Raw genomic sequence first — 24,549 nt, forward strand, 5'->3', positions numbered from 1 at the left:
TTTATTCATGTAGCACCTCTTCTCACAGCTGTCTGTCCCATCTACCCATGCCAGACATTCTTGTGGTCCAGAATGGGTTTAGTGGGCTCCTACCACATAACCCATAATTCTCCTCAGCCTACCCCTAAGACTCAGTTCACTCTGCTGAATCATCTCATACGCACCCCTCAGAAGGGAAACAGAGGGTACTAAAAGAGGGACCTTGATCTGTGAAAACTTTAGGTATCCCCTTTTCTTAAGGTCCACTAGCCAAATTCCAAATCTGTTTTACTTCTGGTAGCTGGCCATTTTGGCCTTTTATCTGCACTGGGCACAGTCTACAAGTTCCAACAAGCTAAACAATCACACAAAGTACTGATATTAAATTCAAAGTCCTATTTCTATTTAAGCTAATTGTGCTGTTTTTGATGCTGTGAGGAAAGTGAAAAATCTACCATATCTCTGACAGTTTGGCTCAAATGGAAACCCCAAAACAGGTGATCAGTAAAAAACCACAGTATCCTATCAGAGAGCAGGGTGGAATAGGAGCTAAAATTGGAATAGGAGTTTCCAAAAATAGTAAAACCATTGGCCAGGGTTTAAATTAATGAGAAGGAGAGGAGGAAGCTGATCAGCTCCCATCTCCCTCTGGCTGGCAATGGGAAGCAGAGAGCTCATGAGGCAGGAGTGTCTATCCCTGTGTTCCTCCAGTAGGCATTCCCCCCACCTTTTTTTCACAGAACTTGCCCCCCGTCCTGCAGATTCAATTGAGTTTTCTACCGGTTGAGCCAGGTGGATGATATTCTACCTCTCCCCAGGCCCTGGGCTGTTTTAGCTGTTGCAGCTTTGAGATTAAAGCAGAACCTGTGGCCTTATCACTTGAGGAGCCTGTGACCCTGCCCCCACCTGTTCTCTGGTCCCAGTTAGCTTCTGAAGACCTTAGCTACATGCTGTAATTGAGCCAGATCTTTCAAATTATTTGTAATGTGTTTGAATTGCAATAGTGCCCTGAATGTGGTAGACACTATAAACACACTTATGAAGATGCATTGTCCCTGTGTTAAAGAGCTTATGTTCTAAAAAGACAAAATAAATATATTAAGAGGTAGGAGAAATAGGAAAAATGTATAATGTTTCCCTTGTTTTATTTTATTAAACTTGTAACCAATTCCCAAGTGCCCCATGTCATTATTAGTTTGTAATTCTTATACATGTTGTTACATGTATTTAATATCCCTCAAGTTCTCCTCTTCTCTTTGAACAAGAAAACATAAAAGAATCATATCTACGACTGGAAGGGGCCTCTACAGGTCATCTAGTCCAGTCTCCAGCACTGAGGCAGAACTAAGTATTAACTAGACCATCCCTGAGAGCTGTTTGTCTAACCTTTTCTTAAAAACAGCCAATGACAGAGATTTCACAACTTTCCTAGGTAACATGTTCCAGTGCTCAACTACCTGTACAGTTAGGAAGTATTTCCTAATGTCTAACCTAAATTTCCTTTGCTACAGATTAAGGCCATTACATCTTGTCCTGTCCTCATTTGATAGGGAGAACAATTTATCTACCTTCTCTTTATATCTACCTCTTATGTACTTGAAGACTGTTATGTCCCCCCTCAGTCTTGTCTTCTCCAGACTAAACAAACCCAATTTTTTCAATCTTTCCTCATAAGTCGTATTTTCTAGACCTTTAATATTTTTGTTGCTTTCCTTTGGACTTTCCAGTTTGTCCACATCTTTCCCAAAATGTGGTACTCTGAATTGGATACAGTACTCCAGCTGAGGCCTTGCCAGTGCTGAGTAAAGTAGAAGAATTACTTCTTGGGTCTTGCTTACACGTCCTAGAATGATGTTTGCTGCTTTTTTTTTTAAAATTCATATTTAGTTTGTGATCCCCTATAGCCCCCAGATCCTTTTCTGCAATACTACTTCCTAGGCAATCATTTCCCATTTTATATTTGTTTGATTATTTCTTCCTATGACTAGTGCCTTGCATTTGTCCTTATTGAATTTCATCCTGTTTATTTCAGACCATTTCTCCAGTTTAAGATAATTTTGAATTCTAATCCCTTCCTCCAAAGCACTTGCAACCCCTCTCAACTTGGTATAGTCAGCAGACTTTATAGCAGTACACTCTATGCCATTATCCAAATTATTTATGAAGATATTGAATAGAACTGAATTCAGGACAGATCCCAATGGGACCTCACTCGATATGTCCTTCCACCTTGACTATGAACCATTAATAACTATTCTCTGAGTGCATTTTTGCAACCAGTTGTACACCCACCTTATACTAGGTTTGTCTATGCTATATTTCGCTAGTTAGCTAATACAAGGTCATGTGAAACAGTATCAAGTCTTCCTAAAGTCAAAATACATCAAATGTACTGCCTCCCGTTCCCCACCATCCACAAGGCTTGTTACCCTGTCAAAGAAGGATATTAGATTGGTTTGACATGATTTGTTCTTGACAAATCCATGTTGACTGTTACTTGCTGAACATATAAACCTGTTTTATTTGTGTAATTTTTTAAAAATACCTTGTTGTTCCTCATTTCCAATTCCTCATTTAGAGGAGAGTAATAAATGCAGTAATCATGCATCATTTCAGTTAGCACCAATCTGGATACATGTAGCAGTTAGTGTGTTAACTTGATTAAAGAAATAATTGACCCACATTGGGTAAAATAATATGTAGTTAACCTGCATGATTGCTATATAAATATTTGTAATGTAAGCAAACATTGCTGAAAAATAAAAATGTTGACCTATCTATGTTGGGAAAAAAAACTTGAAACCATTAAAATCCCTCTTTCCTTTCTTTAGAACTTCATTCTAGAGAGAAGCAGACTTTAGTAGAAGAGATCATACAACTGAAGGGAAGGAAGGAACAGACAGACAGACGGACAGGCCTCTGAAAAGGAAATGAAGCTATTGCGTGCCAAGCAGCAATTAGAACAGCAACAAACCAGCCTGAGTAATTGTGAACAGAAAATCCTTATGATATAGTCAAAGGTACACTGCATTGTTTTATTACATCAGTCAGCAGCATTTATGGGATTTTTATTTCTTGTGTATGATGTTAGGGGAGAGGTTTTAATAGGAATAAGTTATATATTTATTGCTGTTAATATATCGGATGGAATTCAGTTGATCAGAAAAACATTTTTATTATTGTCTATTAGCAATTTAGATTCTCATTGTTAAATCTACAGCTATTATAATAAAAACTTTTCATAATACACTGAAAAATCGTGCTATGAGCTTTGTGTGGAATCACTATTTACTATGATTAGGGGTATGATCCTGCATTGTAGTGAGTGTCCTCAAACTCCACTGACATTTTTCTGAAAATGGTACAGAGGCTATAAACAAGGGAGTCTAGATGAGCCTCAGGGTAACTGATTTGTACCACCTTGCACATCACCTCTGAATTTAGCTATCCCCCCCCCCCCCCCCCCCAGAAATGAATTCACACCCAGCACATACTTCTTATTTCATTAGCAGTCAACCCACAATCAGCAGAGAGTCCAGCCTACCACAGCTTGCCCCCTCAACATTTCCAGTACAACATGTTTTATGAGGCCTTTCCATGTAGATTTATACCACAATGTTCATAGTATTCCCTGTACTTAATATTGAAAGGGATACTGTGAGTATCCCAGTAACATGAATTACCTGCAGAGGTAATAATGACTGCTGTATGGTTCAAATGAGTGGATTGAGTTTTAAATCTTGATCCTGCAATGACCTTTGCATCCACCTAGGGCCTTAAAGGCCTAATCCTGCACCACTGAAAATAGTGGGAGCTTTGCATTGACTTCAGCTGGCACAGGACTGATCCTGTAGAGTGTAAATTTCTTGAGGTAGGGTCTCTGACTTCCTATGTGTTTTGTAAATTTCTTAGCACAATGGGGCACTAGTCTTGGTTGAAGCTTCTGAGTGCTGCAATGTTCTAAATAATAATAAATGACAATATTTGGCTAGGAATATACTTCTTGAATTCAATCTGTGTATTTATATAAGACAATAAAAACAATTTAAATATTTTAGGATACTTTTGTGATGTCAAAGAAACAAGAAAAAAGCAACAAAAATGCAAAGTAGTATTAGCAGGGTTTAAAACGTACTAATGCTTTGTCTAAATTTGATTTCTCCAGCTAGTCTGAAGTTCACTACTTGCATATTGTAAATGACTGTATAGAAAATATGAAGAATGGCCCAGCACAATTTTTTCTTCAAGAATGGCTACTAGTTTATATATAATGCCAAGGCAATTTCAAATATACTATATAATTATTATATAAATCCCAGTCCATGAAATGTGTACACACAAACACATAGTCCAGTTGAGTTCAATAGGATTACTCGTGCATTAAATTGCTGGCATGTATAAGTGTTTGCAGGATGCTAATAACTCCTTTCTTATCTTCATTTTCCCCCATCTGTTTTTTCAGTATTCTGGTAAGTGGTTACTTCAAATAAACAGTAGTTCATTGATTAAATATTTGTATGTGTGGTGAAATTTGATGGAGACACTTACTTGAATTGAAAAAAAAAGTTTTTGTTGATCATGTTGAAATGTTAAAATAATAGACATGTAAAAATATGTATTCCATGCTCTCACTGTAAATAAATTTTCTCAAGCATCCATATAATAAACCCTAACCACATACATGCGAACACCACATTCATCAGCTGAAATTGAATTTAGAACTTGCAGCACCAAAGCACAAGCCCCTACCACTTGAGCTTTATGTAGCTGGTCAAGAGTCATCATATAAATCTGGTAAGACAATAAAGGAATCAGACTACTGGACAGTTTTATAGTAGTCAAACTAAAACCAGATTATTTTTTGCAACTACTTAATGAGTGATATATGTTTTACAGTTATTTTAGAAATAAACATAAAATAAGCCTGAATCTCAGTCTTCATTCTGCTCTAACTTTGTCTCCTTTTATGTATGTGGACACCAAGTTAAAGCAATGGTCAGAGCAGCAGACGGCAGTAGAGTTGCAGCTTTCTGAAAAGAGAGGGGAACTTATGAAAGTGCAGTTTGCTGTGCATGAAATGGAAGACAAAATATTTAAAAAAACAGCAATGCTGCAAGACCAGATCACACATGGCATCAGGTATTAGCCAAAGTATTTGGGAGTTTTTCGAGGGATGGTCAGGTATTGATGATTTGGAATTTACTAACCATTAAGCTTTGGGTTACTGGTTTCTGTCTTCACTAGGGATTGGGTCACTTTAAGCTGGCACCCATTTTCTGACACATTGCAGGAAGTCGTGATGTATTGCTTTCAGTTCATCCTCATCTACCAAAAGATGTTACACTCTATTGGCTTTTCAGCAGAAAGACAACAGAGAAAATGGACATGTTGAAACAAAAGGTACTCTCTCTCATCCACAGAGGTAGTCCTTTCAGTTCAGGATTGACTAACACAAAGTGTAAGAGGTTTCACGGCAGCTCCATTGTAGCATTTTAAGGGATAAGTGATTAGTTTTAGTCCCCATAGTTAACAATTTAGCACCCTTCAGGAATTTGCTTAATTTTAAAAGTAGAGGGTTCCTTCTGGGAAAGAGCAGCCAATTGGAACTACTGCAGGAAGCAAGTGGAGCTTTCTCCCTCTCCCCTCAGGAGCAGACACGATTCTCACAGGAAGGGAGGAGGGAACAAAAAGAGCCCAGTAGCTCAGGGCAGCTTTAATCCATCCCCCCTCCACTTCTGTGAGCAAAGAGACCGCTCCTCTCTGCACACCTTCCCCGCTTCCCTCTAACATCTGGCCTGGGAAGGGGCAGAGGGGCTGAAGAACTCCTGGGTCTGCCCCACTCATTCAGCCGGGAAGGGGAAGAAGAGAACACTACATCAGCCCTCTGCCTCTGGCTTGGGAGAGTGGGATGAAGAGCCCCAGGAATAGGAGAAGCAGAGGTGAGGCTGGGGGAATTCTTCTTGAGTTTCTCTAAAAGACAATATTTTATTTTTCCTTCTCAGCTATGAAAAATAATGAAAAAGTGAACATTAATCCTAAATAATTATTCTAAAAAGTAATCATTGCACCTGATTGGCTCAACAGAGATGTAGTAAATAAGGGAGTATATGTGGGCTGGGAAATACAAGGGACAGGATGGAGAAACGGGTGTGTGAGAGCAGGGGAACATGGGAGACATGTCGGGGGAACTTCTGTGTGTGGGGGGGAAACAGGTACAGGAGAAAGAGGGAGACTGGAGCTGTGTGTGCAAGGGAATGTGAGGTGTAGGAGGGAGGGGGCAACTAGGGGGTATGTGTGTGGGCAGGGAAAAGAGGAGTACACGTGGAAGGGGAAAACTAGAGTGTGCACTCCAGCTATTTTGTGCTGCTCTGGCAATGCAAAACAGCTGTAAACCCAGCTTAACTAACCAGTATTCTCTTGTTGCTATGCAGTGCTTGAGATGCCCCAAATCAGTCAGATCAAATCTGACCTCAAAATAGAACATAAAAATGATTTAAGACTGATAGTACAGACTTTCAGATCTTTAGAAATGTCACATGGTAGCATTTGGGGCGGGGGGTAATTTTGTTAGTGTTCAGGTATGAAATTTGTAATAGTTGTAACTGATTTTATCACTTTTACTTGAGTGTCCTGAGGGCTTTTAAATTGTGTAATATATTTTACTTGAGTAGTGCTAATTTCCGCAATTTCCTTGTTTTGAGAGAAAAAGAGAATGTGTGTATGCACATGCATTACAGTAATTCTCCATTGTTACAACAGTATGCCCTTCTACAAGCAAGATGTGCCTTGCTAGTGATTCATCCTTGTTTTTAGAGCTAATTGTTAATAAACAGAGCTAGACAGATTGTATAGTATAACTAAGAATGTTAGGTTGCTTTATGCCAGATTTAGGATACAAAGCTTATGGAAAGGGCTGATTTTAATGAGATAATTCAGAGTATTCAGAAAGTTGTATATAATGTCCTAACATTAAGATCCTATTATACAAACCTTATAATTGGATCTTAATGTTAGGACATCTTATACAACTTTCTGAATAATGTCATATATGTCTTTTAAAAATACGGCTTGTCATTTTCAGATGGAACAATTTTTAACAATTAATAAATATTATTTTTTCTGCATTTTTTTTCTGATCAGAAGTGAGAAGTTTTCTTCATAAGCAACTGAGAGAGAAAGATCTACTGGCAGAGCAGGATAAAATGATGGATGATTATGCATCCCTGACCGCAGAGAATGCTGTGCTGCATTCCCAGCTCTTGGAACTTAACAAGCAACTGAACATAGTAAGAATGGGATAGGGAATGACCACACATATATATATATGTGTATGTGTATGTATATGTGTATATATTTAAAAAAACCCACTAACAAACAGTTAATGCTATGAAGATGGCATAGATTAACATGATGTTCCTTTTCCACTGCCTTACATTAAAATAGCTAAGAGTCTATATTTTTACCTTTCAGTAATGTTCAGACTATACTCAGTTCACTTTTCTTAGTAAAATAAACAGTTGAGACTACAAAGGAAATCTGATCCAAATTAGAGAACATTTTAAAATTTCTGAAGGCAGATGATAAAAGTAGACAATTAAATTCTCTTTTTTCCTCCCTGTCTAGAGTGGTAAACTGCTAGTGTTTTTTAAATATGAACACATCAGCATGCAATTCAAACTGAGAAATTAGCATTTTTATTTAAATATGTATGTTCTTATTAAATCAGCAGTTTCCTGAAGCTTGCACTTGCTATTTCTATCTGTAATGCTTTGGCTTAATTTTCACCTGAGATGTTTCTTAAAGACTTCCCTCTGCCTTTAAATTCCATTTGATGGCAGTGACTTCTGAACCCTAAGCAAAAAATGCTACAGCAATCCTCCGAATGTGGAATAGGTGTGAAAAAACAAAGAAGGTTAAGAAATACCTGAATTGACCTGCCCTCAAATATAGATTGAGTTTCAAATCATTAATTGGAAAGAGGTTGTAGAACATAACTGAAAGATGAAGACAATTTTTCAAATGATACATTGCATTCTTTTTCAACTCCTGAGACATTTGGGCCAGATTCATCAAAAGTTTCATGGATGCGTCTTTGAGCCTACTTCTCATTTCTTCTCCCTGTATCTGGGTTCCTAAATACTCCATACCAAGCAGCTCCTGGGCTTTTTGTGGCCCTGCCAATGTTGGCCAAGTGTATTTGATCTCACTGTAGGTGCATGTGTGCCCCATGCCTGTGAGTTCAGAATCTATGAATAGCAGCACCTCAGCACTGCTGTTAGAGGAAAACTATTCTTTCTTCCCTTCTCTTGATGACGTTTTCTTGCTGCACCCCATCCCATTGAGCTGGAAATCTTCACTGCCTTGCTCAACAAGATCAGAAACTTGTTCATCCCTTCAGACCAAAACCACTCATTTCAGAGCCCCCAGCTTACCCATTGCAGAGATGGGAATGGCCCAGCCAACAATATCTTAACCAACCCGGTCAACCTAGTCAATCTTATCCATAACCGCTCTCCACCATGGCCATACGGGACTAACTGGGGCTCATCTTCCAGATCCTCCAGAAGTGAGTCCCCTTCCCAGTATCTCCCGAACATAGAAGGGCTCATCCTCCTTTGGCCTTAGTTTCAGGACCTCCCACAGAAGCTCATAGGAGTGGGAATGAAGAACTCCTGAATAATGAAAAAGAGTCCGGTTCCAAACCACTGGATCAGGGCCCTTCAACTTCTCCCAAAGACCCATCATTATCATCGTTTGCCAAGGAGGCAGTCTTTTTCTGCAGTACCAGCTCCTGATAATTTCGAGCTTTTTAATAGCTGCTGCCTTGAATTGCTGACACGGAGGACTGGGAACTTGTGATCAAGGAAAAGCCCCATAAATTATTGGTTATTCTCCACAAGTTAGCAATGCCTATATATGAAAGCATTTTAGAGCCAGCTAAATATCTCTGGCAAACCCCTGCTATATTTACTCCATCTACAAAGCAAGCAAGAAAAAAAGATACCAAATTCCAGCGAGGGGCTTTGAACAATTCTATACACATCCAATCCCTCAATCTCTGGTAGATTGTGTGGTCTTGGAGAAAACTTGTCAGCCTAGCCTATCAAAGACTACTCCCCCAAAAGACCCCAGTTAGCCAGATCTCTTTGGAAGGAAAGCTTCCTCCTCCATTTCATTCCAACTACTGATAGCAAACTAACAAGTATTATTTGCTAAGCATCTCCCTTTGTGAACAGGATTCCTCCAGAAGCCAGGGAGAAATGAAGGACAACTGGAAGCAAAAACATCTCTACATGTGGCTCTGGACGCTTCTGATATCACAGTTCAATCCACGGCCATGGAAGTTATAACAAGGAATGACTGGTAGTTCTAAGTGTCATGCAAAGAGGTATAGAACACCATCGCAATCTTGCCCTTTGTTTAGCAATTCAACAAAAGGGGCCTTACTCTGAAGGAAGCTCTTCAGATACCAATCTCAAACCAGAGTACCTGCTTACTCTTTAACAACAACCTACTGATTATCCTCTGATTATCCATGTTCTTTCAAAAAAGGCTTACACAGTCACCAGTCACCCTGTGGCATTATCAAGACAGCAGGGTTGGCATAATTGTTAAAAGTCACAACCTAGACAGATTAGAGTTGTTTTTGAACCCTATCTTTGGATGCCATCTTTCCCTATTCTACCAGACTTGGACTGGAATAACTACCATAAAGTGGATACTAAAAGTCATCTCTCATGGGTAAGGCTATGCTTTAGTTACACAGATATTTTTAGTAAAAGTCGTGGACAGGTCACAGGCAGTAAACAAAAATTCACAGCCTGTGACCTGTCCATGACTTTTACTATACCCCTAACTAAAACTTGGGCCAGGGAGTCGCAGGTGCTGGAGTGTGTGTGTGGGGGGGGGAGCGGTCCAGGACTCCCACTGGTTCTGGGGAGTACGGGGGCAGGCGGTGGCATTCAGCCCGGGACCCAGTTGGTCCTGAGGGCCAGGGATGGGCAGCAGCTCGTGGCCTGGGACCCCCGTTAGTTCTGCGGGGACGGGCTGAGGCCTGGGAGAGTTGGCACGGGGAGGGTTGGCGGGGCTGGCAGGCTCCCTACCCGGCTCCAACTGGCATGTCCCTGCAGCTCCTAGGGGGGCTCTGTGTGCCGCTCTCACCACGAGCGCCAGCTCCGCACTTCCTGTTGGCCAGGAACCACAGCCAAAGGGAGCTGGAGGGGCGGCGCCTGCGGGCAGTGCACGGAGCCCCCTGGCCCCTCTGCCTAGGAGCTGCAGGGACATGCCAGTGGGAGCCAGGGAACCACCCACCCCAGGTAAGCACTGTCCTGCACCCCAACTCTCTGTCCCAGCCCTAAGCCCCCTCCCACACACCCAAAATTCTGCTGCTGGCCCAGGGGCTGCCCAGCAGTTGGGCAGCCCCTGAGCCAGCACCGGCTGCTGCAAAAGTCAGGGAAAGTCATGGAATCCGTGATTTCCATGACCTCAGTGACAGACAAGCAGCTTTCCTCATGGGTACTGTATTCACTTAATTAGTCTCTGCCTCCTTCCCATCCCCATCAAGCAAGACACCTTTAAATGGAATCAAAGTCTCATGTATGTATTGCCTCTGATCTCTCTAATACCCAGAGTGATATGGAAAGTCAGACAGGATATAGCTACACTGAGCTTGATAGCCAGAATTGCCTTGGCCAATAAGGAGCTAATGGCTCTCCTCCAAATGCCCACTCAGCCTTCAACTTCAGACTGTCCAGGCATAATAATCATAGGACTGGAAGGGACCTTGAGAGGTCATCTAGTCCAGTCCCCTGCACTCATGGCAGGACTAAGTATTATCTAGACCATCCCTGTCAGGTGTTTGTCTAACCTGCTGTTAGTAATCTCCAATGAAGGAGATTCCACAACCTCCCTAGGCAATTTATTCCAGTGCTTAACTTCCCTGACCATTGGGAAGTCTTTCCTATTGTCCAACCTAAACTTCTCTTGCTGCAACTTAAGCCTACTGCTTCTTGTCCTATCCTCAGACATTAAGAAAAACAATTTGTCTCCCTCCTCCTTGTAACAACCTTTTATGTACTTGAAAACTATTATCATGCCTCCCCCCCACCCCGTCTTCTCTTTTCCAGACTAAACAAACCCAATTTTTTCAATCTTCCTACATAGGTCAAGTTTTCTAGACCTTTAATCATTTTTGTCACTCTTCTCTGGACTTTCTCCAATTTGTCCACATCCTTCCTGAAATGTGGTGCCCAGAACTGGACACAATTCTCCAGTTGAGGGCTAATTAGCGCGGAGTAGAGAGGAAGAATTACTAAGTGTTGTCTTGCTTACAACACTCCTGCTAATACACGCCAGAATTATGTTCGCTTTTTCTTTTTTTTGCAACAGCGTTAACTAGACAAGCCATTTACAACACACACTTTGCTTCTCTACAAAAGAAAAAGGACACTAAGCTATCTAAACTACTACATGCCACAAGGGGCCACAACAGTGGTTCCCGTAACCCACCCAGCAATATTGTTAATCTATCCAACTATACTCTTAGCCCAGCAGAAGAATCTGTCCTATCTCAGGGCCTCTCTTTTTGCCCCTCCACCCCCACAAACATGATACAGTTCTGTGGTGACCTAGAATCCCATTTTCGACGTGTCCAACTCAAGGAATATTTCCAACACACCTCTGACCAACATATTAACCCACAGAGACCTTCCTACCAACACTACAAAAAGAAGGATTCTGGGTGGACTCCTCCTGAAGGTCAAAACAGCAGCCTGGACTTCTACATAGAGTGCTTCCGCCGACGTGCACGGGCTGAAATTGTGGAAAAGCAGCATCACTTGCCCCATAACCTCAGCCATGCAGAACACAATGCCATCCACAGCCTCAGAAACAACTCTGACATCATAATCAAAAAGGCTAACAAAGGAGGTGCTGTTGTCATCATGAATAGGTCGGAGTATGAACAAGAGGCTACTAGGCAGCTCTCCAACATCACTTTCTACAAGCCATTACCCTCTGATCCCACTGAGAGTTACCAAAAGAAACTATAGCATTTGCTCAAGAAACTCCCTGAAAAAGCACAAGAACAAATCCGCACAGACACACCCCTAGACCCGACCTGGGGTATTCTATCTGCTACCCAAGATCCATAAACCTGGAAATCCTGGACGCCCCAACATCTCAGGCATTGGCACCCTGACAGCAGGATTGTCTTGCTATGTAGACTCCCTCCTCAGGCCCTATGTTACCAGCACTCCCAGCTATCTTCGAGACACCACTGACTTCCTGAGGAAACTACAATCCATTGGTGATGTTCCTAAAAACACCATCCTAGCCACTATGGATGTAGAAGCCCTCTACACCAACATTCCACACAAAGATGGACTACAAGCCATCAGGAACAGTATCCCCGATAATGTCACGGCTAACCTGGTGGCTGAACTTTGTGACTTTGTCCTCACCCATAACTATTTCACATTTGGGGACAATGTATACCTTCAAATCAGCGGCACTGCGATGGGTACCTGCATGGCCCCACAGTAGGCCAACATTTTTATGGCTGACTTAGAACAACGCTTCCTCAGCTCTCATCTCCTAATGCCCCATCTCTACTTGCGCTACATTGATGACATCTTCATCATCTGGACCCCTGGAAAAGAAGCCCTTGAGGAATTCCACCATGATTTTAACAATTTCCATCCCACCATCAACCTCAGCCTGGACCAGTCCACACAAGAGATCCACTTCCTGGACACTACGGTGCTAATACGCGATGTTCACATAAACACCACCTTATACCGGAAACCTACTGACCGCTATTCCTACCTACATGCCTCTAGCTTTCATCCAGATCACACCACACGATCCATTGTCTACAGCCAAGCTCTACGATATAACCGCATTTGCTCCAACCCCTCAGACAGAGACAAACACCTACAAGATATCTATCATGCATTCTTACAACTACAATACCCACCTGCTGAAATGAAGAAACAGATTGACAGAGCCAGAAGAGTACCCAGAAGTCACCTACTACAGGACAGGCCCAACAAAGAAAATAACAGAACGCCACTAGCCATCACCTTCAGCCCCCAACTAAAACCTCTCCAACGCATCATCAAGGATCTACAACCTATTCTGAAGGACGACCCATCACTCTCACAGATCTTGGGAGACAGGCCAGTCCTTGCTTACAGACAGCCCCCCAATCTGAAGCAAATACTCACCAGCAACCACACACCACACAACAGAAGCACTAACCCAGGAACCTGTCCTTGCAACAAAGCCCGTTGCCAACTGTGTCCACATATCTATTCAGGGGACACCATCATAGGGCCTAATCACATCAGACACACTATCAGAGGCTCGTTCACCTGCGCATCTACCAATGTGATATATGCCATCATGTGCCAGCAATGCCCCTCTGCCATGTACATTGGTCAAACTGGACAGTCTCTACGTAAAAGAATAAATGGACACAAATCAGACGTCAAGAATTATAACATTCAAAAACTAGTTGGAGAACACTTCAATCTCTCTGGTCACTCGATTACAGACCTAAAAGTGACAGTACTTCAACAAAAAAACTTCAAGAACAGACTCCAGCGAGAGACTGCTGAATTGGAATTAATTTGCAAACTGGATACAATTAACTTAGGCTTGAATAGAGACTGGGAGTGGATGGGTCATTACACAAAGTAAAACTATTTCCCCATGTTTATCCTCCCCGCCCCCACCGATCCTCAGACATTCTTGTCAACTGCTGGAAATGGCCCACCTGGATTATCACTACAAAAGGTTCCCCCACACACACTCTCCTGCTGGTAATAGCTCAACTTAAGTGATCATGCCGGTTACAGTGTGTATGGTAACACCCATTGTTTCATGTTCTCTATGTATATAAATCTCCCCACTGTATTTTCCACTGAATGCATCCGATGAAGTGAGCTGTAGCTCACGAAAGCTTATGCTCAAATAAATGTGTTAGTCTCTAAGGTGCCACAAGTACTCCTTTTCTTTTTGCGAATACAGACTAACACGGCTGCTACTCTGAAACCTTTTTAAGGGAGTTTAGCCAAGATTTATCTTACATATCCGGAAATTCTTACTAACTTGCTTCAAATATTCTCAGATGCTAAAATATTTTTCCTTTAAAAACCAACACACTGGCAATGAAAATGTAAAAAACTAATCATTTATCTAGTACCTTCACGTCTGATTAAGCAGCTGCCATCCCCTCAGTTACTAAGGAGTCCTAGCTGCCACTACCTAAACTGTCATTTTAACAATACCCACCCAAATCTGTCATCTGATTTTATGGCTAGGTCAAGGGGATTAGTCCTAGTGGCTGATCTCAGATATGGTGATTTCTGAGGCAGCCTGAGTTCTAGTAGAATGAGCTTTGATATTTGAAGGAACGAGTGTTATCAGCCATGTGATAAAATATTGAAATATACTGCGTAATCAATTTAAATATTCTCTGGGAAGAAATGGCTCATTCTTTAGAAGCACAATTTTTGGTTTTGGAAAGAAAATGGAGATAGATTCATTTAAGTGAAAATCTGAAACAACTTTTGGAATAAACTTAGAATGAGGTCTCAACAACGCCTTATCTCTGTTGAAATTTGTGTAAGGAGTGTTGTAGGCCTGGCTTGACATGAATAAGTAAACATAGGAGAGGCCTCATTTCATAGATTCATAGATACTAAGGTCAGAAGGGACCACTATGATCATCTAGTCCGACCTCCTGCACAACGCAGACCACAGCTTGGAAGACAAGATTAGGGAGGTAAATAGATCAGCAGGCTGAAAACAGAATGTTTTTGCTAACTAGGATAAGTAAGTGGGTCAATGCACTAGGAGACAGAATGTCTGAGCTAGCTAACATAAGAGGAGAAACACCTAGGGAACACCTCCTCACAGATCTTCGGAGATAGGCCAGTCCTTGCTTACAATCTCCTAAGATCTGTGAGAGTGATGGGTCGTCCTTCAGATTAGGTTGTAGATCCTTAATGATGCGTTGGAGAGGTTTTAGTTGGGGGCTGAAGGTCATGGCTAGTGGTGTTCTGTTATTTTCTTTGTCACCTACTACAGGACAGGCCCAACAAAGAAAATAACAGAACGCCACTAGCCATCACCTTCAGCCCCCAACTAAAACCTCTCCAGTGCATCATCAAGGATCTACAACCTAATCTGAAGGATGACCCATCACTCTCACAGATCTTGGGAGACAGGCCAGTCCTTGCTTACAAACAGCCCCCCAACCTGAAGCAAATTCTGTCCACATATCTATTCAGGGGACACCATCATAGGGCCTAATCACATCAGACACAATATCAGAGGCTCATTCACCTGCACATCTACCAATGTGATATATGCCATCATGTGCCAGTAATGTCCCTCTGCCATGTACATTGGTCAAACTGGACAGTCTCTACATAAAAGAATAAATGGACAGAAATCAGACGTCAAGAATTATAATATTTAAAAACCAGTCGGAGAACACTTCAATCTCTTTGGTCACTCGATTACACACCTAAAAGTGGCAATTCTTCAACAAAAAAAATTCAAAAACAGACTCCAACAAGAGACTGCTGAATTGGAATTAATTTGAAAACTGGACACCATTAACTTAGGCTTGAATAAAGACTGGGAGTGGATGTGTCATTACACAAAGTAAAACTATTTCCCCATGTTTATTCCCTCTCCACCCCGCCCCCCCACTACTGTTCCTCAGACATTCTTGTCAACTGCTGGAAATTGGCCCACCTTGATTATCACTACAAAAGGTTCTCTCCCTCCCTCCCCCCCTCCCCCCGTCCTGCTGGTAATAGCTCACCTTACCTGATCACTCTCGTTACAGTGTGTATGGTAACACCCATTGTTTCATGTTCTCTGTGTATATAAATCTCTCCACCGTATTTTCCACTGAATGCATCCGATGAAGTGAGCTGTAGCTCATGAAAGCTTATGCTCAAATAAATGTTAGTCTCTAAGGTGCCACAAGTACTCCTTTCCCTTAACAAGGACTCCTAAGAATTTTTTCTCCAAATCCAGTTGTGTAGTTTATTTTTACCTTCTATAGAAACAAAATCAGTTCTACTCAAGTCGTGTCCCTATGAGTGCTCTACTGTAGGTGTGTTTGTGTTTCTGCACTGCTGATTGGAGACTTTGGTAGCTGTGTCCATTAGGCCCACACACGCACAGTCTCTCCTTGTGCTGCGCCACAAAGCTATCCAGTCCCTGCAGGCAAACCTCCCTCTGTTCCTTTTCAACTGCCCCAGCTAGACACGGAGGCATTAGCAGTCCGTTAAGACTATTGTTTAATTTTACATACCTATAGTTAGTCTCCTAGTTCTAGTCATAGTATTCTTCTCCTTCTCCTTATTTTACCCTTGGGGAAAAAAACAACCCCCCCACCCTAAACCTTTTAATTTCTTTCCCACTTTTTCTCCCCATCAGGGACCCTTTCCCGCAATGGGCTATGCCCAGTCCACCAGGCTTCAAAAAAAGTCTTACTTATAAAGAGGCGATCCCGGTTGTAGACAAGCACTCAGTGCATTTGCTGCCCCAGGGAAGGCCACATACAATAAAAATGTGGTCTTTGCCAACAACTCCCGCCAAGATCCCTCAAAAATAGAGAGATCTGCCATGAGATCATCATGGAGGCAGCTCTCCGACCCCAGTCGCCTGGTAGATGTGAGTCTTCCCCACAACCGTCTATAGCTAAGGGCTCTGGTTCAAGGAAACAGGCTATGGACCCCTCTCATAAATCATCTAAGAAAAGAGTGGGAAGACCCCACAGTGAGCCCCAAGATAGCCATAAGTTATCACCATCTTGCTCAGTATCATCGGCACTGCCAGCACCAAGACCATCTCAGTTCAGCAGCCATGGCTCAGGGAAACTCACAACTGGCACCACTGACAGGCCCATGGACCTGATGGGCATGGGCACCGAGTCATCAGCACAGAAAGACAGGATAAGCACTCCTCTAAAAAGACGCTCTCAGTGTACGACTCCACATCAGCACCACCGGCGATGGCTCGCTTGGTACAGAAGCGACCAGTGCAGACAAGATTCTCCCTCCCCTTCCCCTTCCTCCCAGACACCACCACCAACACTGGGACGATCGGTACGCCATTCCAGAAACCTCTGCATGCCAGATGCACTGGAGTCTCTGCCTCTCGGTGCTGATACCTCTGCACCGAGCCTCCACTGAGCGCAGGAGTATCCTCGCTGCCATGCCGTGCTCCTCCACTCTAGCAGGTGTTCAGACAATGAATCAGAGGAGGTAGTGTTGCAGTACTCCTCTGGAGCTCCATATGGTTGTCACTACCAGCGGAGCCCAAGGATATACCCGCAGATGGCCCCACTGCCACTATCTTGGTTACCCATGGGCGCCACTACCGGGCTCTATGCCACCACTACTCCAATGGCCATATTGGGAACCTTGGGCAGCACACCACCAGCATGCCTCTGAGGCTTCGAGCCTCACCTGAAAACCCTTGAGGCACAGCCCCTTGGCCACAGCATTCAGGGCTTCAGAATTGCCTTAAGACATAGACAAACAAGAAGCCAGTACCGAGGAGGAAGTGACACCGAGGACCATATCCTCTTCTCCAGCCTAAGCTGTCATGCCTTCCCCACTATCTCTGATAGATGACTTTTGTCTTTTCCAGGAGCTGGCAAAGAGAATGGCAAAAACTCCCTAGACTTGTAGAAAGACCCCGCCAACATTTGCAAGGGGCTCCCCTTCTCACAAGCATTGCCATTGTTGCTCCTCACCACCGACACATCGCTCATCGGGTGGAACATGCATTTAAACAGCCTCATGACGCAAGGCAAAGGGTCGCCCACAGATATATCCCTTCACATCAATCCCTTCTCGAGCTAGAGAGATCAGGAGTGCCTGCACTCATTTCCTCCAACTGATCACCAGATCATGCACAAAGATCCTAACAGACAACATAGCCTGTATATACTATATCAATCAGCAAGAGGGGAGCCAAGTCATCCTCCCTATGCACAGAAGCAATGAAGCTATAGAATTGGTGCATCTCCTACAACGTTACACTTTCTGTGGCTTACCTCCTCCATGCACAAAACTCGACAGTGGGCAGTCTCAGTCACAAATTCCCACATGACCACGAGCGGGAGATACACCCGACAGTACTTCACAACCCATTCAGACAATGGGGGACTCTGTCCACAGACTTATTCCCTGAACAAGAAATGTCCATGCTACTGCTCCAGAGCAGGGATGGGACAACATTCCCTGGGTGATGCTCTTCTCTTCCCCTGGGACAGGGACCTTCTCTATGCTTTCCCCCCATGACTCCTATTGCTGAATGTCCTGTTGAAAATAAAAAGGGGATGGAGCTAACGTCATTTCGATTATCCATTTGGTCGAGACAGACTTAGTGGTACCCTTACCTGTCACAGCTCGCAACGTGCCCGCTGATCTCTCTCCCGGCCATTCTGCATCTCTGTTAGAACAGAGGATGTACCGGGAATTCCAACTTGGGGATTTTCTGCCTCAAGGCTTGGCTACTGCTTGCTTCCAACACCTAGAAAGCTCCTGTTCAAGAGGTTCTATTACACAGTAGAAAGTCCTCGACATGACGTAACTTACCTGCAGAAATGCTCCAGGTTACAGATTTGGTGCATGTCCCAATAAATCTCCCCAACATCCGTGATTTTTCCACATTATTCTGAGACCTGACTTTTTTAGGGTCAATCTCTAAGCTCTCTTAGGGTCCACCTAGAGGCTATAACAGCTTTCCACCAACCTGTAGAAGGGTACTCCATGCTGTCATACCCAACCACTAAGAGGTTCCTCAAGGGTATTGTATCCTCTTCCCTCAACCTGTAATTACCAGGATCACCTTTGGAGCCTTTTTTAAAAATCAGCATTACCTTAGCTACCCTGCAGTCATTTGGTAGAGGTTGATTTAAGTGATGGGTTACATATCACAGTTTGCAATTTTGTATTGGAGTTCCTTCAGAACTCTTGGGTGAATACCATCTAGTCCTTGTGACTTATTACTGTTTAATTTATCCATTTGTTCCAAAACCATCTTTGTTGACACCTCAAACTTGAGACAATTCCTCAGATTTGTAACCTTAAAAAATGGTTCAAGTGTGTAAAGACCAATGCAAAGAATTCATTAAGCTTTTCCCCTCAACATCCTTGTCTTCCTTGAGTGGTCGTTTAGCACCTTCATCGTCCAGTGGCTCCACTGATTGTTTGGCAGGCTTCCTGCTTCTGGTTAAAAAATTGCTGTTGTTTTTTGAGATTTTTGCTAGATTTTTTTCAAAATCTTTTTTCTAAAATATATGTAAGTGTAATATTAAAGTTATGTATCCATATTGAAAATTATGTTCTTAAAGTAAGCCAGGCCACCAGGAGGTGAAATGCCTTGGACAGGTTCCATCTGGCAAGGAGTAATAGACAGTTATCTTTCTGTGTATTGTCCACTTCGCAATGGAAGCCTATTTGTATTGAGCCAGAAGCTAATGAAGAGACTGTGAAATCATGAGAGAAAATCTGCATGAAAAAAAATGAAATAACAAAGGAGTATCCTGTTTATGAGTAAAGGCTTTTGGGGAATAACTGGGGACTACTGAGGCACACCAAGGAGATGAACTGTCAGTGTCTTCTGTCTTATGAAAGGAGGGTTATAGTCAACCTGGGTGGAAAACACTGCGAAGACTTTGGGTGAGCTAAACTTCATTAGACAGGAAGATATCTTGTTAATTAATCCTAGGCTGCAGAATGTGTGTTATGATTTTTTTTTTTACAGGTAATCATTTGTTTCCAATACTTTTACTTGTGACTTCTCAAATCTCTATTCTTTAAATACTTATATTTGTTTTCACTATAAACATATCTAAGTGTCGTGTGTTAAGAGGAGATATGGCCTAAGGTCTAACTGGTAAGATGGGGGTACTGTTCCTTTTGGGAACAGCAAATCTCTGAATTCTGTGAGTGTCTATTGAAGTAGGGGCTGGACAGTCCAGGGAGATGCTCAGATAGCTCAGGTTTTGGAGAGTGCCTGTCACTAACTTGCAGAGGTTATAGGGGAGCCTGCATAGGCTAAGAAGGGAGTGCTTGCATTACCTGTGGCCAGCGGAGTCAGGGAACTGACGCATGACAGGCACGGGCAAGGCTTCCTCATGCTAAGAACAGGTGGTAGCGAATTCCTTCATAATCCTGGGGGCTTCTAGGAAGCATCACAACAATCTTACTTCATTTTAATATATTTTGATCCAGTTGTGCTTTTATGATGTATTTCAGGAGAGAGCCCTCATGGAAGAGAGTTATACATTTCAGTCTTCCAGCTTTACTCAGCTTCTCACAGTGAAAGACCAAGAAGAGCATCTGAAACATGAGATCAAGATGCACCAAGAGCTCTTGCAGCAGGAAAAGAAAAACTTGCAAGACATTATGGAAAAGGTTGTCTCTGACTACACTGGCTTTCTAAATGCATCTTCATTGTTCACCCAAAGATAAGGAATCATATTCTTTTCTACTAGATTCATTTGTTACGAAGAGATATACTCCACTTTGCTTGCAAGACCTGATCCAGCTCCCATTGAAGTCAACAGGAGTCTCTTCATTTATTTCAATGGGAAATGGAACAGATCCATAGTGCTCTGCCTTACTAATTGAAGGAAGGCCTAGTGGTAAGATTTATTTTTCCATTTATGGTACTGCTGACCCAGTACCATGAATCAAAAGTGTACTGGTTCTTTCTGTTTGGAGCCATTTTATTTATTATTCAGAGGTTGCGAGCCTCCAGAAGCCATGACTCCAGACTCTTTCTCATGATCTGAAGTTGGAGTCATCTTTTCATGGCTGACTTTGCCATGCTGGAGTCACTGTGTTTTATCCCAGTTTTTCTGTATTTCCTGCTATATGTAGCTACCATGGCAGCACTTTCCCACTTTTCAGAAAGACAGAATATGCAGACATCTCCAGGGATGCTGTCAGCCAGTTTGGGGGTTTGCCTTGAAGTAATAGCACCCTTTTTTTTGTTGTTGCCCTCAGATCTTGGTGTTTTTATGTGATCGCATAATAAGTCATTAATACAAAATAACCAAGTCCCTGGATTGAATCTTTCTAGCTCTGATTATAGCTAAGGCTACATTTTAGTCACGGGTATTTTTAGTAAAAGTTGTGGACGGGTCATGGGCAGTAAACAAAAATTCACGGCCCATGACCTGTCCATGACTTTTACTATATACCCCTAACTAAACCTTGGGCCAAGGGGCTGCGGGTGTTCTGGGGAGGCGGGCGAGGGACCCGGCCTGGGACCCCCACTGGTGCTGGGGAGGGAGGGTTGGCAGAACTGGGAGGCTCCCTGTTCGGCTCTAACTGGCATGTTCCTACAGCTCCTAGGGGGAGGGGCAGCTGGAGGGCTCTGTACGCTGCTCCCACCACAAGTGCCGGCTCCGCAGCTCCCATTTGACCAGGAACTGCAGCCAATGGAAGCTGCGGGAGTGGCGCATGGAGCCCCCTGGCCCTTCCGGCTAGGAGCTGCAAGGACATGCTGGTGGAAGCTGGGGAGCCCGCCCCAGGTATGCGCCGCCCTATACCCCAACCCCCTGCCCCAGCCCTGAGCCCACTCTCACACACCTAAACTGCTGCTGCTGGCCCAGGAGCTGCCTGGCTCGGGCAGCCCCTGGACCAGCACCGGCTGCTGCTGAAGTCACAGAGGTCATGGAAAGTCATGGAATCCATGACTTCCGTGACAGACACATAGCCTAAATTATAGCTCTTGAAGAAAATCAGTGTTGATTTATTGTTGTTGCAGCTAATGGCATTATGAGAACTGCTCCCTGCTATAATAAGGGTAACAGCAAATACCACTTCTAAGGAAGCTTTGAATATCACTTAACAAGTCTTTAGTCCTTTTGATATAGTAGTATTATTATCATAGTACCTAGTCATGGACCAAGTCCCCTTGTCCTAGGTACTGAACAAACACAAAATAAAGAAATGGTATAGCAGCTCTCTGAGGATCCTAAGGATATGTCCACACAGCTGCTGGGAGCAAGTCTTGCAGCCTGGGTTGACAGTCGCATGCTAGAGGGGCTTGAGTGAGCATGCTAAAAATAGCTGCATAGACATTGCTTTGACATTTAAGCTCAAGCTCAGGCCCTGAAGCCCACCTCCCTCCCTAGGCTTCAGAGCTGGTGCTCCAGCGTGAGCTGGAACATCTGTCTCCAATGCTATTTTTAGCACGCTAGTGTGGCCCCACTAGCACAAATCTGTAGACTCAGACTTCAAGATTTGCTCCCAGCAGCTATATAGGCAGACCCTAAATGTCCCAATTGGAAACCATGCAGCAAGTCTGTCTGAGGACAAAAATAGAGCTCTCATAACTGGCCCTGAGTTTGGTAATTAGTTGGCAAATCAACCCACTACTGCAAAGTAATTGTCATATATAAAATCGAGCTGGAATGGGAAAATAGTTCTGGATTCTCACGCCCCAGGCCAGCAAAACACAGACTTGTCATGGAGATGATGGGTTTATTTAGTAAACAGGTTGTAAGCTGCAGTTAGTTTAACATTCTGTTTAATTTGTAGTTCATCATTCACAATGCTCCTAAAAGTTGGTCACAGACTGAAAATAACATTTGTTGATGCTGGCTGCATCTGGGTAGGTGCATAATGAGAAAAACTATATCTTTAGGTCTCAGAAGTGAGGAAGACCAAACTTTGATTGCAGATGCTTGATCCCAGAGAGCGATCCCAAGCTCAGAAATCAGTATCACCCTTTACTTAAATTGGAAATTGATTTTTTTTGTTTGTTTTAGATAAACAAAATATGGGAGAGGTAATCCCCAATGTTCCAAAAGCTTACATAACAGGAAGCATTTCTGTAAGGAGTCACTTGTATTTGAAATTGAAAAATATGCCAGCTTTGTGGGCTTGTGCATGCATATAGTTAGCATACATATATATTTTTGTCTTTTATGATCTTGACCCTGGCTTGTTCTTCTCACAGATTCATATTTTGGAACAAGGGAAGCACATCTCTTGATTTCAATGTTGCAACAATATGTAGTCAAATAGCTGAAATGAAGGGTATGCTGGACAAAGAGGAACAGGATAATACTGAACTACAAAGAGATAAAGCTTTGTTGGTAGATCTTGTATCTAGTTTACAAAACCAGGTAAATTGCTTTGTCTAATCTATATGATGAAATCAGGAATCTTAAAATAAACAAAGGGCCCAATCTAACTTTCGCTGAAGTGAGTGGTAGACTGATTAAATGATTTAGAGCATTCCCACTGTCCCTGAGAGGTAAGGCCCTACCAAATTCACAGCCATGAAAAATGCGTCAAGGACGATGAAATCTGGTCTTTCGTGTGCAGATTTCACAGGGCTGACCAGAGTTTCTCAAATTGGGGGTCCTGACCCAAAAGGGAGTTACAGGGAGGTCACAAGATTATTTTTGGGGGATTGCACTATTGCCACCCCTACTTCTGCACTGCCTTCAGAGCTGGGTGGCCAGAGAGTGACATCTGTTGGTCAGGTGCCAAGTTCTGAAGGCAGCACCCCGCCAGCAGCAGCACAGAAGTAAGGGTGGCAATACCATACCACGTAACCCTTACTTCTGAGCTGCTGCCTTCAGAACTGGGCGGCCAGCGAGTGGCAGCTGAGGACCCAGCTCCATAGGCAGTGTAGAAGGGTGGTAACACCATACCGTGCCATCCTTACTTCTGCACTGCTGCTGGTGTCGGCTCTGCCTTCAGAGTTGGGCTTCCAGCCAGCAGCCACGCTTTCCAGCTGCCCAGCTCTGAAGGCAGTGCTGCCACCAGAAATAAGGATAGCTCTACTACAACCCCCACCTACAATAACCTTGCGACCCCCCGCACCACGCACACACACACACACAACTCCTTTTTGGGTCAGGACCCCTACAATTACAACACTGAAATTTCAGATTTAAATAGCTAAAATAATGAAATTTACTATTTTTAAAATCCTATGCCCACGAAATTGATCAAAATGGAGAGTGAATTTGGTAGGACCCCACTGATAGGGCTTTCTGGAAAGCCCCTGGCACAGGTTCACACTTCCCCCTTACTAAAACTTCAAATTAGGATGAAGTTGAAAGCCTTACTTTCCCTTTCCCCGGGGGGAAATCCCCACTAAGCACAGAAGACTGTAAATCTGTCCTCTAGTATTATAATTGCATCCGTTACATCCACTATTCTGTGACCATTGTCTGCTGTAACTTGTAACATAGACATTTCCTAGGAACCTGTGTTTCTTTATTTTTCAGAACTGTGCTAATCACCATGTATACTTGAGATACAAAAATAAAAAGCAAAAGAACTTAGAACAAGTGAAAATGAAAACTACATTGAGTTTTTTATTCTCATTTTGAATATGAATGTAAGGGAGTAAATTATAAGGGTTGTGCCCTAAAGTATAATTTAATATTTTCCCAGTCTCCTATTGGAGTAAAAGTAATCAAAGCATGATCTTGGCATTTCCAGCCAAAGTATGTGACTAAAGATGTCTACACAGAAAAAAAAAGAAAAATCACAGCTG

At 43.0% G+C, this 24,549-nt stretch overlaps 1 protein-coding gene across 1 annotated transcript in view; it reads left to right on the forward strand.

The window, feature by feature from the left end:
* LOC119853108 (golgin subfamily A member 6-like protein 1) overlaps positions 1-24,549 on the forward strand; it is a 46,898-nt gene that overhangs the window by 19,671 nt on the left and 2,678 nt on the right. Inside the window, 8 exon segments of the mRNA XM_043510899.1 lie at positions 2,811-2,887; positions 2,889-2,999; positions 4,964-5,118; positions 6,211-6,219; positions 7,127-7,265; positions 20,277-20,435; positions 22,993-23,010; positions 23,012-23,161. Coding sequence (XP_043366834.1) covers positions 2,811-2,887; positions 2,889-2,999; positions 4,964-5,118; positions 6,211-6,219; positions 7,127-7,265; positions 20,277-20,435; positions 22,993-23,010; positions 23,012-23,161 — 818 coding nt within the window.

Source organism: Dermochelys coriacea, chromosome 3, assembly GCF_009764565.3.
Source record: "Dermochelys coriacea isolate rDerCor1 chromosome 3, rDerCor1.pri.v4, whole genome shotgun sequence".
NCBI classification, from domain to species: domain Eukaryota; kingdom Metazoa; phylum Chordata; order Testudines; family Dermochelyidae; genus Dermochelys; species Dermochelys coriacea.